Source organism: Branchiostoma belcheri, unplaced genomic scaffold, assembly GCF_001625305.1.
Source record: "Branchiostoma belcheri isolate BF01 breed outbred unplaced genomic scaffold, Haploidv18h27 scaffold9, whole genome shotgun sequence".
Taxonomy (NCBI): domain Eukaryota; kingdom Metazoa; phylum Chordata; class Leptocardii; order Amphioxiformes; family Branchiostomatidae; genus Branchiostoma; species Branchiostoma belcheri.
The window spans coordinates 3,965,682-3,977,786 of NW_017804575.1; the positions used below are offsets into that span (position 1 = coordinate 3,965,682).

General features: G+C 41.0%; 1 protein-coding gene across 2 annotated transcripts; it reads right to left on the minus strand.

Moving 5' to 3' along the window:
- Positions 1 to 352: 352 nt before the first annotated feature.
- Positions 353 to 11,810, minus strand: LOC109487721 (ubiquitin carboxyl-terminal hydrolase 46). 2 transcript variants are annotated; one of them, XM_019791774.1, is made up of 11 exons: positions 11,736 to 11,810; positions 10,871 to 10,951; positions 9,259 to 9,472; positions 7,471 to 7,551; positions 6,002 to 6,123; positions 5,679 to 5,755; positions 5,195 to 5,278; positions 4,418 to 4,550; positions 2,777 to 2,841; positions 1,332 to 1,410; positions 353 to 755 (listed from the first exon to the last, which is right to left on the minus strand). In XM_019791774.1, exons 1-11 carry the CDS (start codon positions 11,754 to 11,756, stop codon positions 648 to 650), a joined length of 1,065 nt encoding a protein of 354 aa, XP_019647333.1. In that variant the 5' UTR covers positions 11,757 to 11,810; the 3' UTR covers positions 353 to 647. The 2 variants fall into 2 exon arrangements, with proteins under 2 accessions (XP_019647333.1, XP_019647331.1); XM_019791772.1 differs by having other exon boundaries at positions 6,002 to 6,126.
- Positions 11,811 to 12,105: the final 295 nt, after the last annotated feature.

The window sequence follows — 12,105 nt, forward strand, 5'->3', positions numbered from 1 at the left end:
TTCAAATGACAACCTTTTCCCTGTTACTTGGTGCCAGATAGTGCTGCGTACCTAAACCCACATTTAGGTTCAGGTCCGGATTCAAGTCCAGAGGTTTAGGTTCAATTCTGGACTCGTAAGTCTGGACCTAAACCCATGGCATATACAAAATTGCAGGTTGGCAACCTTGCAATGTTGTCTGGGTGGAAACTTTGGCCACATAACATGAAGGCCGACACTTGACGATGCCCAATGGCAATGTTTTCTTCATTTTGCAGCAAAGATTTTGCAATCTATGGAAGGTTTTAGGTGGTTTGGAAAGAAAAGGGGTATGTGAAATGGTCTTTTATGGTTATAAGTCCGGACTCGGTTCTTGACTTTTAGGTTTTTTTGGACTTGAACTTAAACATTCTTACAAGTCCGGATCCAAGTCCAGTGAACCGGTATGCAGCACTACTGGGTGCCTGACTATTCTGCATAGAAGTGAACCTGAGCTAGACTAGGATGGATACCAGGCTACTGGTCTACATTATCACAGTCAGGTTTGGTCGTAACGTCTCATATCGGCATGCCCTAGACATGTCTGCAGCATACAGAGCTACAGGGGCCATGATATGCCTTGAAGTCTCCTGGTTCTGCTCTCCTGTACCTCCTGAGGAGGCAGATGTCTAACTACTGTCTCTGGACTGGTAGAACAGGATGTAACCCGACTCTGACGTCTTCTGGATATCGGACGTCAGCCCGTAGAAGTCTTCGATTGCGTGAGCGTCGATTTTCTACATGGCAAACATGACATGAAGAACATTCAGTTTTACATGACGAAAAATTTTGCATATGATACAATATGTATAATTATGGCTTCACCAACACCATGTAGTGACTTGGTGATTGTGAAAAAGTGATTTTGTGTGTGTGGAAGCATTTTAACTGGACCATAACATAATGTGGGGTCACTAGAAAAATTCATTCTTAAAGAGGGGAGGCATGTTTTTTAAATTAAGTATTGGAGAGGGGGACAGGACCAGGAGGGGATGTGGTGAAGCCATTTGCTGCATTTGCTCCTGAGCAAATGCCTGCCTTTCTAGTATTTAATTTGTCATTTTCACATTGCATGGTTTAATCATAAGCCTGTCACACATAGCTGAAAATGGCCTATTGAGTCAGACGTTCTCCAGACCATGGTTGGTACAACATTAAGTTTATTTATTTAATTGTGAACAGACACCTGTGTTTGGAAATTGGTCAGCAAGGTTGCCTACTAGTCTTGAAAATCGTCTGTGCCAGCTGACTTTAAATAATTCTACAAACGAGAAGCTCAGGATATTGGATTGGCTCAGACCATTCAGACTCACCTCCACAATGTCATCATCAAACAGCAGCCAGAAGCCATGAGACTTGACAATGGTGATGTAATGGCCTCGGTTAGGTCCACTGGAAATCAACAACATATTTTCATTCCACTTCAAGGGAGTGTTGAGCATGATGTCCCTCGCGGGACCTTGGCTCAGTAATTATTTAATTATTTAAGAGTATAGAACTGTTCATTTCTGTCTGTGTATCTGTAAATCTGTCTGTTTTTCTGAAATTCTCAACATACACAATACAGAATGGACCTATAACGGGGGGTGCCCTAATTCCGACCTACCCCTAATTCCGTACTAGTTCGAAAAATTCTTGTCGCGGCGTTATGCATGGGAGCACGTGCCTATAAATAACCACAAGAATGGACAAAGTTTCTGTGTTGACATCGGTAATCTCACAAAGTTTGTTCCAGTTCGCACGCTCCGACAACAGACGAGTGAAAAATCTTTATAAATTCGACGCTTGTTCGGGGGTTGACGAGCATGTCAAAAAACGCAGCTTTGATTTTGAAACAGCCGCTTTGGAGCAAGTAGTGTAATGGTACAAAGAAGACTTGTTTGGGACAGAAAAATAGTTGTAGATTGTTTTAGTCATAATTTATATATTTTAAATACTAAACTGTCTCCTCAGATTGACCTTTGTTAAACACTAGGTCGGAATTAGGGCACCCCTTTTGCGATAGAACGTTCCACCGGCAGAATGACGAAAAACCTGCCGTAAGTTTCGCGAACCATTACGCATGGGTGCAAGGCGCTACACTGAAGTAAAATACACAACTGTTTAGCTTTAATCTTTGTTATCTGTATCTGTAAATATTAAAGCTCGTGTTGCGCGAGTTTTGGGTCAGACAAACCATTACCAAAGGTATGTGCGTTTGCATGGAACATAGGTCGGAATTAGGACCCCTCCCGTTACCATTATTACGTCACAGTTTGTTTACCGCAATGAATGCCGGCCAATCGACGTTTATACAGGGTGCGTAGCGCGGTGTGTGTTTGTGTAGCGTTAGGCTTATATAAGGCTTTTAATACAGTGCTACTTTCGTCTAATGTCACAACTAAATCACCCATGCGGCATGTAATGCTGTGTCAACACAACTAGACGCAGCAAAAAATCAGACATACCTTACTTTGAAAACTTTGAAATGATCTTTATTCTTTAACTGACCGTTCTAGAATGTTCTTTAGAACAGGTAAACAAACTGTGACATAATAATGGTATAGGTCCATTGTCATACATCCTCAGTGCTGCTACTTTGTTTGTGGGACTGAAAGAGTTTCAAAGTCCCCCATCTCTGATTTCCTTCATTCATATGCTAATGCTGCCACTGATGTCATATATTCTTTCCTTTTCCCTTCCCTATTTCACTCTTAATGTTTAACACAAAACAAGTCATAAAGTTATTAATGTCTTGTAAAGATGTGTGAGAGCTCACCTGCCACAGTGGATGACAACAGCCACCAGGTCGTATATCTTATCTGCATTGACTGCATCATCAGACTGTACAAGGAACAAAACAAAACCAGGTGTTTAAGACAAAGCTGAGGAACAAAAAAAAATGAAGATAGCCCAAATATCAGCTGATAATTTGGTCAACATACATGTATACTACTTGTGCTGAAAAGAGAAGGGGTAACTTAAAACATGTAACAGTAAGGGGGCACACCCCAGTTTATTTGGCGTCTCTATTGGAGGCTGCACACCCTCAAATCTAGCGACCGTATCTGGCGTGGTATAATTCGGAATGAGAATAACTGTATATTGGACGAAAGGATATCTCTTCAGCTACAAGACCAGCTGAGTTTGGTTTCTTCAACCTTTTTAAGTTTGGTAAAATCAACGGAAAAAACAGTTTTTTCACTCCAAAATTAATGCCCAAAATTGCGAATTTTCGCGTAGGATAATCCCATAGAAAAAAATTTTCCGGCAGAAATGACTGATGCTGGCAGAAAGACCCAAGCCTTGACTATACTCGAGTAAATTATAAAGAAAATTCTAGTACTGTAATTTTCTAAACAGTCCACGGCACGAGGGGTTGCAAATGCACCCCTACGAGGGCGCAGAGCGAAATCTAGGTCAAACGGGCGGATTACACTTGGCGCGCAAGGATACCCGGAAGTAAGGTTCGGAGCCAAAAGAAATTTTCACCCCCAAAACACCACTTCCTACACTCTTCAGCCATGCTAATGTTTAATGACACTTCGTGGCAGTTTATGAGAAATGTCACCTCAAACTTGGACCCTCAAAACCCTTTCGTCACTTTTTTACAACGGACTATCACGGACCCCGGTCGCGCAAGAACTGGGGTGTGCACCGTTAACAGCCTCCAGTTTGATTTAGGACTTCCAGTTTAATTCCGGACTAATTCCGATATCTCAGCAACCTTACATCTAGATGGGCTAAAATCTCAAACTATTGGTAAAAATGATGTAAGAAATACGTGGCAGCCATCAAGGACCCCTTGGGGATTAACCCAATTCTGCAGAATTCTGGGAACTGGAGCAAGAACTCTGGGAACTGAAGCCAGAATTCTGGGACAAATTCTGCAGAATTGGGTTAATCCCTGAGGGGTTTTCGATGCCTGCTACATATACATCCTTCTTACATCCTTTTTACCTATAGTTTACGATATTAGCCCATCTAGATGTAAGGTTGCTGAGATATGGGAATTAGTCCGGAATTAAACTGGAAGTCCAGAATTAAACTGTAGGCTAGTGTTATGTTAATAATTACATTTGTAGTAATAGCACAGCAAAGGGTTAGTACATGTACCGGTATATTAGCACGTCGGCAGAACGTATTGCGCCTGCACAGAACCCTGGATTTTCACGCCCTGGATTTTTGGTCAACGTTGCATTAGAATTTTGCCTGTTGCAGAGGATATCTTTTCCGACATAACATCTGGAAACTACAGACGAGATGTTTTCCTTATATGCGCGAATACGAGCTTATATGAGACGTTTTACCGAAGTGCTATGTACAATGCATTACGGTTTCACGCAGGTGCAGTACGTTCTGCCGACGTGCTCGGTATATTGCTTTACTGACACATGAGCTCTTATTTTTCAGTACTCACAGTGTTGAAAAGTCTGAGTTCCAGGGGAAACACAACCCTGTAGGACAGTTTGGTGTAGCGATGTAGCTGCTCCATGTACTTAAACCTCTTCAGGTGCAGAGCCAGAATCATCGGCAGCTTTTTCACTCTCATGCTGTGAAAGCAATGTTTTAATAAGTCTAAGACAACACAGAGGCTATGATAACTAGAAAGGTAACATTTGCAAAGCAAATGCATGCGTGTTTACCTTTACATGGCCCAGCTTAACAAACTACTGCATTGTTTATTCTTACTCCAAGACACTCATATATATGGTGACCATGCAGCCCCTCTTGAACTCAGTTCTGCATGGCTCTTGCAACCTTATGTAACCCAACACCAGTCACTATGGAAACAGACATCTGGTCCTGGTCATTGACCTTATTTGTTTGGAACGGAAGAAGAAGAAGAGGAAGAAACTGAGCAAAAACAATATTTCCTTCAGTTTACTGTAAACATAATAAAGCTGGAATCACACAGCAGAGACATACACTGATTTGGCTGATTTGTCAATTGCAGTTTACAGTTAATTTACTGCGAGTTCATAACCAAGAACACTTATTATAATATATCATGAAGCAGAAAAATAGGAGAGCAAAAGAACCTGAACACAACCTAAGCACAGAAAGTCTGTCAACGCACATGTAATTAACAACCATACATAAACGGGTATTCAACACTGACAACAATATATTATTACTATCTACTCTACACTCTACAGTAGTTTTGGAAAGGAGGATGTCTCTATTTGTATCTTACCGTTTTTGTGCTTCCTGCTTGCTGCAGCACATCTCACAGTAGTACTTGTACTCACTACACAACGTCTCTGTATTACTGAAGCCTCTGTACAGAAAAACACAAGCGGCACATGTCTTAGTTATGATTGGATTGTATGTAATCAAAACGTTCACGTAGTGCTCAACTGCAGTACTCTTTTGCATGACTAGGAGGCATTTCAGGAGCAACTGTGGTGAGGAAAATAATCTGCAATTGCATGCACATGTAAAATTTCTACCAAAAGATTGCTTTGCAATAAAGACCACTGTGGCCAGTTTTTAAGGAACTGTTCCATAGATTATTTTCTCACTAATTCAAGCATTAAAAATCCTGTCTGTGGTAACCATCTGTCTAATGTAACAATTTCTTCAAGTTGCTTTAGTGGTCACTGCAGACAAGTTTCACTGTACCTGAAAGCCTAGGCAAACCAACCATGTTCAAAGCCAGTATTGTCTGCCTGCCTTACCTTAAACAATGCGTTATAGATGTGTTCTGGTCCACATCTACTGACAGGTCCAGGAAATCCTCATCTTTGCTGCTGACCTGCAGAAATAAAGCAAAACAAGGAGTGATTCTTACATTCAAAATGGCTCACGTATACACAGTTTTTTTTTCGTTTTATGTATTCTTCTGCTATTCTCTTCTCTAGATACTCTACAATAGATGTCCAAAACACTTGACATATGATTCACTGACATGCGAATAGCTGTGTTTGCCTCAATGTTGTTGCCCCTATAAAATCACGTAAAAACGCTCTAAAACACCATACAATCCAGTTTGCCCACTTACCGTCTCACAGCAGAGGCACCTGGTCTCATTGGTCAGCGTTCCCTGGAAGATATCGTGGACCCAGGTCGGGTCAGACTTGGAGTTGTTGTCTGTCCCATTGATGCCTTTGGCTTGTTGCTTCTCTGCTGTAAACATTAAAGGCATGTCAGCAAGTATTATTTCAGTTCAGGGGGCACACCCCAGTTTATTTTGGGTCTCAATTCGATTCTGCATACCCTCAACTCTAGCGACCGTCTCTTTCAGGAAAAACCTCTTAAGCCAAAACACTCTGTTTGCAAATGAAGGATATCCCTCTAGCTACAAGAACAAAAGAATTTCAATTTCTTTCACCTCTCACATTTTAGCAAATTTTAGGGGGAAAAAGAATTTTTCGCTGAAAAATGATGCCAAAAATTGGCCATTTTCACGTGGAATTAAACCCATCACCCAGATTTTTGCCACCGATATGACTTATATGGTCGGAAAGAGAAAACCCTTATGTATTATTAAGAAAAGTATAAAGAAAATCCTAACACTGAGATTATCACAATAGCCCGTCGCGCGAGGCATAGCTACAGCACCCCCCCGAACGCATACAAGGCAAAACTAGGTCAAACCGAAGCACCACGCTCAGGGCGGAAGGACACCCGGAAGTAAGTCTCGGGCCCGAAATCAATTTTCACCCAAAACACGCCACTTCTTACACTTTTCAGCCATGTTAGTAGCTAATCCCATTTTGCAGCAGATTATGAGAAATGTAAACTCAAACATGAACCATCGGAACCCCTTCGTCACTTTTTTTCCGGGCACTATAGTGGACCCCTGTCGCGGAAGAACTGGTGTGTGCACCGTTCAGACAGCTGTGACATGGGACTAAGGCCAGATCAATTTAATTTCTTGGTTAACGGATTTTTGTAGAAAAATATTGGAGCGGGCGGGCGAAAAAAAAATAAAAATAAAAACAGGCCTAGGCATCGTATTATGGCCCAAAAGGGTATGATATGAGCCATGAAGTCAACACACCAGGCTGGTTCAAAATTTAAACAATGAATTTTGAACTTTTAATGATACCATTGCATTGAAAGATGGAATAACTGTAACAACTAGGATGAAAAGGTCTGTTTTCAACTCTTCAGGGCAAAATATGAGCATTTTGCAGTTGATTCTGGATTTTTATTTTTATTTGCAAAAAAAAAAATGAAGCGGCGAATCCGTTAACCAAGAAATTAAATTGGTGTGGCCTAAGCTTCAGTTTGTTCATAGGACATACTGTAATTTCATTTACTTTTGCAGGGATAAAATTCTCAGGAGGGGAAAGGAGGGTTTCATGGTGTTTTAATTGTAAGTTTGCAGTTGGAACAATTCTGAAGTAGCTAGTGGTGATACAATAGAAACACATGTTCAAGGTGTTATGATTTCATGGTGCAAAGGTTTTCATGATTTACAATATCAAAACCAAGTGACTAAGTGATCGTGTTCAGCTATCTCACCTTGTAGCAGATCTGCTACTGTGTTGAGTAGGTAGTTAAGGAACTCATGTGCATCCTGCTGCATGTAGTTGTCAAATAACTCTGTATGGATAAAAGAAAGACATGAAACTGTGATTCTAGCCACCCTTGTACTGGTCAAGCCTCTATTTATATTTTCTTCTTTTTGAAATAGAAGGCAACGAATTCTGTGGGGAGGGACACCATAGGGATCTAGAAATTTAAACTACTTGAACATATCATCCATAGCCAAATCATGAAGCACCTAGAAAGTTACAGTATATTAACGGATTACCAGCATGGATTCAGAGCCAAACGATCCACAGAAACACAGCTTATACTAACAGTCCATGACATAGCTGGCGCACTAAACAGTAAACGGCAGGTAGATTTAGCAATACTTGATTTCACTAAAGCCTTTGATAAAGTCCCCCATGGCAGGCTCATCTCAAAACTGGAGTATTATGGAATCCAAGGCCCTACGCTGAATTGGTTAAAGGCTTTCCTGACCAACAGGGAGCAAACAGTAGTGGTTGAAGGGAAGGCGTCGGCTCCAGTTAAAGTAGCGTCTGGGGTCCCTCAAGGAACCGTCCTGGGGCCATTGCTCTTTCTCTTGTATATAAATGACCTACCAGATCAGCTTGACTCAAATGTGAGGTTATTTGCCGATGACTGTCTATTGTATGTAGAGCTTTCTACACAGACCGACTCACAACTTCTCCAAAAAGACCTGAACACCCTGGAAGAATGGCAAAGCAAATGGCTCATGCAGTTTAATCCCGAAAAATGCTACATTATGCACATAACAAACAAACGAACACCACATGCAACTAGCTACCAGTTTTGTGGTCAGGCTTTAGCAACCACAAAAATCCATCCGTATCTGGGCGTCACGCTGACAAGCGGACATGTTAATAATATCACAACTAAGGCGAAACAGACATTGGGAGTGATTAAACGTAATCTGTGGGCATGTCCAACGAGAGTAAAATCACTTGCATACACGTCACTTGTAAGACCGAACCTAGAATACGCTGCGACAGTATGGGATCCATATACAAAGAAAGACAAAGACAAATTGGAAAGGGTACAGAATCAAGCTGCAAGATTCTGTATGAACAACTATGTAAGAGGTGCTAGTGTCACGGAAATGAAAAGAAACCTACAGTGGACCTCACTTGACGACAGAAGAAAGATGTCTAGACTATGCATGATGTACAAAATGACTAATAAACTGGTGGATGTCCCAACTACTAAGTACCTAATACCAGCTCAGAAGAGAACAAGAAATAGCCACGCATTCAAGTACCAGAGTTATCAACCAAGGATTGAGGTGTTCAAGAATTCATTCTTTCCTAGAACTATCGCAGAGTAGAACTCACTGTCACCAAGTACAGTAGGGGCACTGTCAATAGATAGCTTTAAACAATGTCTAGAGCTAGGAGTTCAAGGGTTAGGTGTAACAAGTCGATCGGTGTAATATAGCCAGCTGCCGCCGCGCCGCGTGCCTGCGAAGCTGGTGTGTTACGCCGAAAGGCGGTTATACCGGCTATACAGATACAGATACAGATACAGAAAGTGGTCTCCCCAGAAATTTTTAGGGGAGAGGTGCTCCCTAATCAGTTGATGAAGAATCAGCAAATTTTCATGAAAATACTAAGAGAAAACCCTAATTTGAACATTTTGGGAGAGGTGCTAGGACTTTTGGGAGAGGGGGAGCACTCTTGCTTTGAACATTGCTTGGGGAGAGCCTTGCTCAAACTTCAGTCGCTCATCTGGGGAAGGTCTTACCATTTTCTTTTCTCAACCTGGCAATGAACTTCTTGGGCGCGATGACGCCGACTTTCTTCTTCTGCGTGGCGATGGAGTGGAAGAGGTCGGACAGACAGGTGAGCAGCGTCTCCTTCTTCTTGGGCTGTGCCTTGTACTGCAGGACCTTCTCCCGGAACGGCCGGCAGAAGTACAGCGCTTGGAGCACTGAGTTACAGTAACATGTGTTCCCAAACTGTGGACAAGGTGGAACACCGTCAATCGTTTTATGTTCTTGGGGACTTAATACTTACATATGTATGTATATTTTCTTAGGTCAAGCAAAAAAAAATTGAGTTTCTGGTTTCAGTCCTGAAAAAATTAGGGTCGGTAGGTAGGGACTATCTTTTTTTTTTAATCAGACTTTGGCACTCTCTACTCTCATCTGCCGAATAAACATACCCCCCGGAATAAACGTACCCCCCCGGACAAATCTTCAAAATCAAATAAACATACCCCCGGAATAAACGTACCCCCCGGAAAATTACCAAAATTGACGGGTAACCTGTGTCTCTTGTACTAAAATGCGCCCTTACTGATATATGCACAAATCTTTAACTGTTATTTGCAATTAGGAATTTAAATAGACAAAAAAAAAGAGCATTTAATATTTCGTATTTTGATAAGCACCACCCATGACAATAGAACATTCAGACGAATTTACGCACGCGGTGATTGCAAAAACCGGCCCGAAAATGACAAGTTTCTCGCTACAATACGCGTTTATAAATGTATTCACGTCGATGATTTGTCAATTTTTTTGACACGAAGTTGAAAAAAATTACTGGTTTTCAAAAAATTAATAAACGTACTGTGCAAAATAAGAACGTACTGGGTGGATGTTTGGGCAATGGCCAAAAAAAAAATAAACGTACCCGTATGTTTATTTGGCAGATGAGAGTAGTGATCCAACTTATACAGTTATAATACTTTAACAAAGTAGAACTTGCATGAAGACACTTGTATTTTCAATGTCAATGTTGGAAAACTGATTCTTCAATGTTTCATCACTCAGGTGTCAGATCATGGAGCTAGAAAAGGTTGATCAGCTCTTAAACATATATGTCCTTTCAGGGGTACACCCAAAAAAAAGGCTAGGGTCAGTAGTTTTTCCAGGGTCGGTCGGGAAACAGAAAACACAACATTTTTTCCTAGGCCTTATGCAACGTGATAATACCCTTCTTCTTGGAACATAGTACCACAACAACATTGCTAATAATTTACATTACATGTCAGCCACACATTGAGTGTACCCTATAAAAATCATGTATGTCAAAGATTGACCACACCCACTGTTAGACTGTGATTCTGATTGGTCAATAAATGATTGGATGATCTCCATTCAAAAGATGTGATAAAAGGTATGAGCTGTGAGGAAAGGTATGAGCCTACAAAACAATGTCCCGAAAAGTAAGAATTTGCCCAAACACACTGAGCCTTCTGAATAAGAGTTTTGGGATCTTCTACTTTATGATGAAATACCGAAGGTTCCTCCATGTACAGACATTCTTCGTCATGTGTGACAACAGTTGTCTTAAGAAATGTTTTGCGTTGTTAGCTTGCCATGTTTGAAGTATACATGTTTGTTACTCACGTTCACCAGTCCAAAGTAGTGTTCGTTCACCGGGAACTGATCCGAACCAATCTCCTTCTCAAGCTGAGACGCATTTGCTCCCTGCAAACAAGTAAACAAACAAACATAATTACGGACATTTGCATTTATTTTGCACCATTGCGTGAAAAAAAACAACAACTGTAATTCACAGGTGGCTGAGTTCAACAGAATTAAGAAGGTTGATATTACATCTTCACCTGGATTGATTAAGATCGAGGAAGTTTATCCCATAATTAAGCTTAGTGCAGTCTTAATCATATCTAATGTCATATCTTGTAAAAAAACATTTCTGATAAAACAATCTATATTTGATCCAAATATTAGGACAGTGACAGTAAATATATTTCGTTCATGACGTTGCAATATGACATCCAAAACAATCATTCGCACATAACAAAGCTTTCTTTACGGCTTTCTGTCCGAATATGTGTTATAATAACATTATATTAACATGTACATAGCTTGCAAAAAATGCCCCCCACCCCCCGTCTCGGTCCGCCCCCAAAACAACAACATCTGAACAGATCACTACAAGTGCTAGAGGGGCATCTTAGAGAAAACGCACGACTTTCTTTCGGCCTGAAGCTTGCTACGTTCGAGATGAAGTCAACAATGAAATTTCGACCTTGAAAACTGTCCATTTCTTGCGATTATAAACCCTGCAAGGAAAATGAATAAGTAGGTGTCCACATTTCCCACCATTTTTTGGCCTGTTATATTAAACGGCGGTGCATGGTTTTAGAGAGTAGGGATAGAGCTACGATGTACTAGAAGATTCCCAAGGCTGGTGCGTGTTATCTAGAGCTGCCCTGTACCGATGTTAGAGAAAAACAGACGGTTTTACCATGTTGACTACGCAATGCATCTCTCCAGTTCCTCAGGACCTCACAGGCTGTCTGCCATCTTAGTGCGACCAAGACTACAAAGGTGTAGATTATTTTTCACGAATAAGTCCACTCTGGATCGTATATGATACTATAAATGCAACAATGTTCCATTTTACGGTATGTTATTTCCAAACATAGACGTTGTTTTACGAAGCTAGTATTCTGCTTCTGCTAAAATAGCACAGTTTTAGCTAGGTTTGTAAAATAATTATCTACCTACGGGGTCTTGGTCTATGTCTGTTCCATTTGGGGAGCGCCCTGTGACTACTCTCCAAGCAGAGGTTTTGGGTTATTTTTGGCGTGTTTTTAGGCTTTTTTTATCGGGGT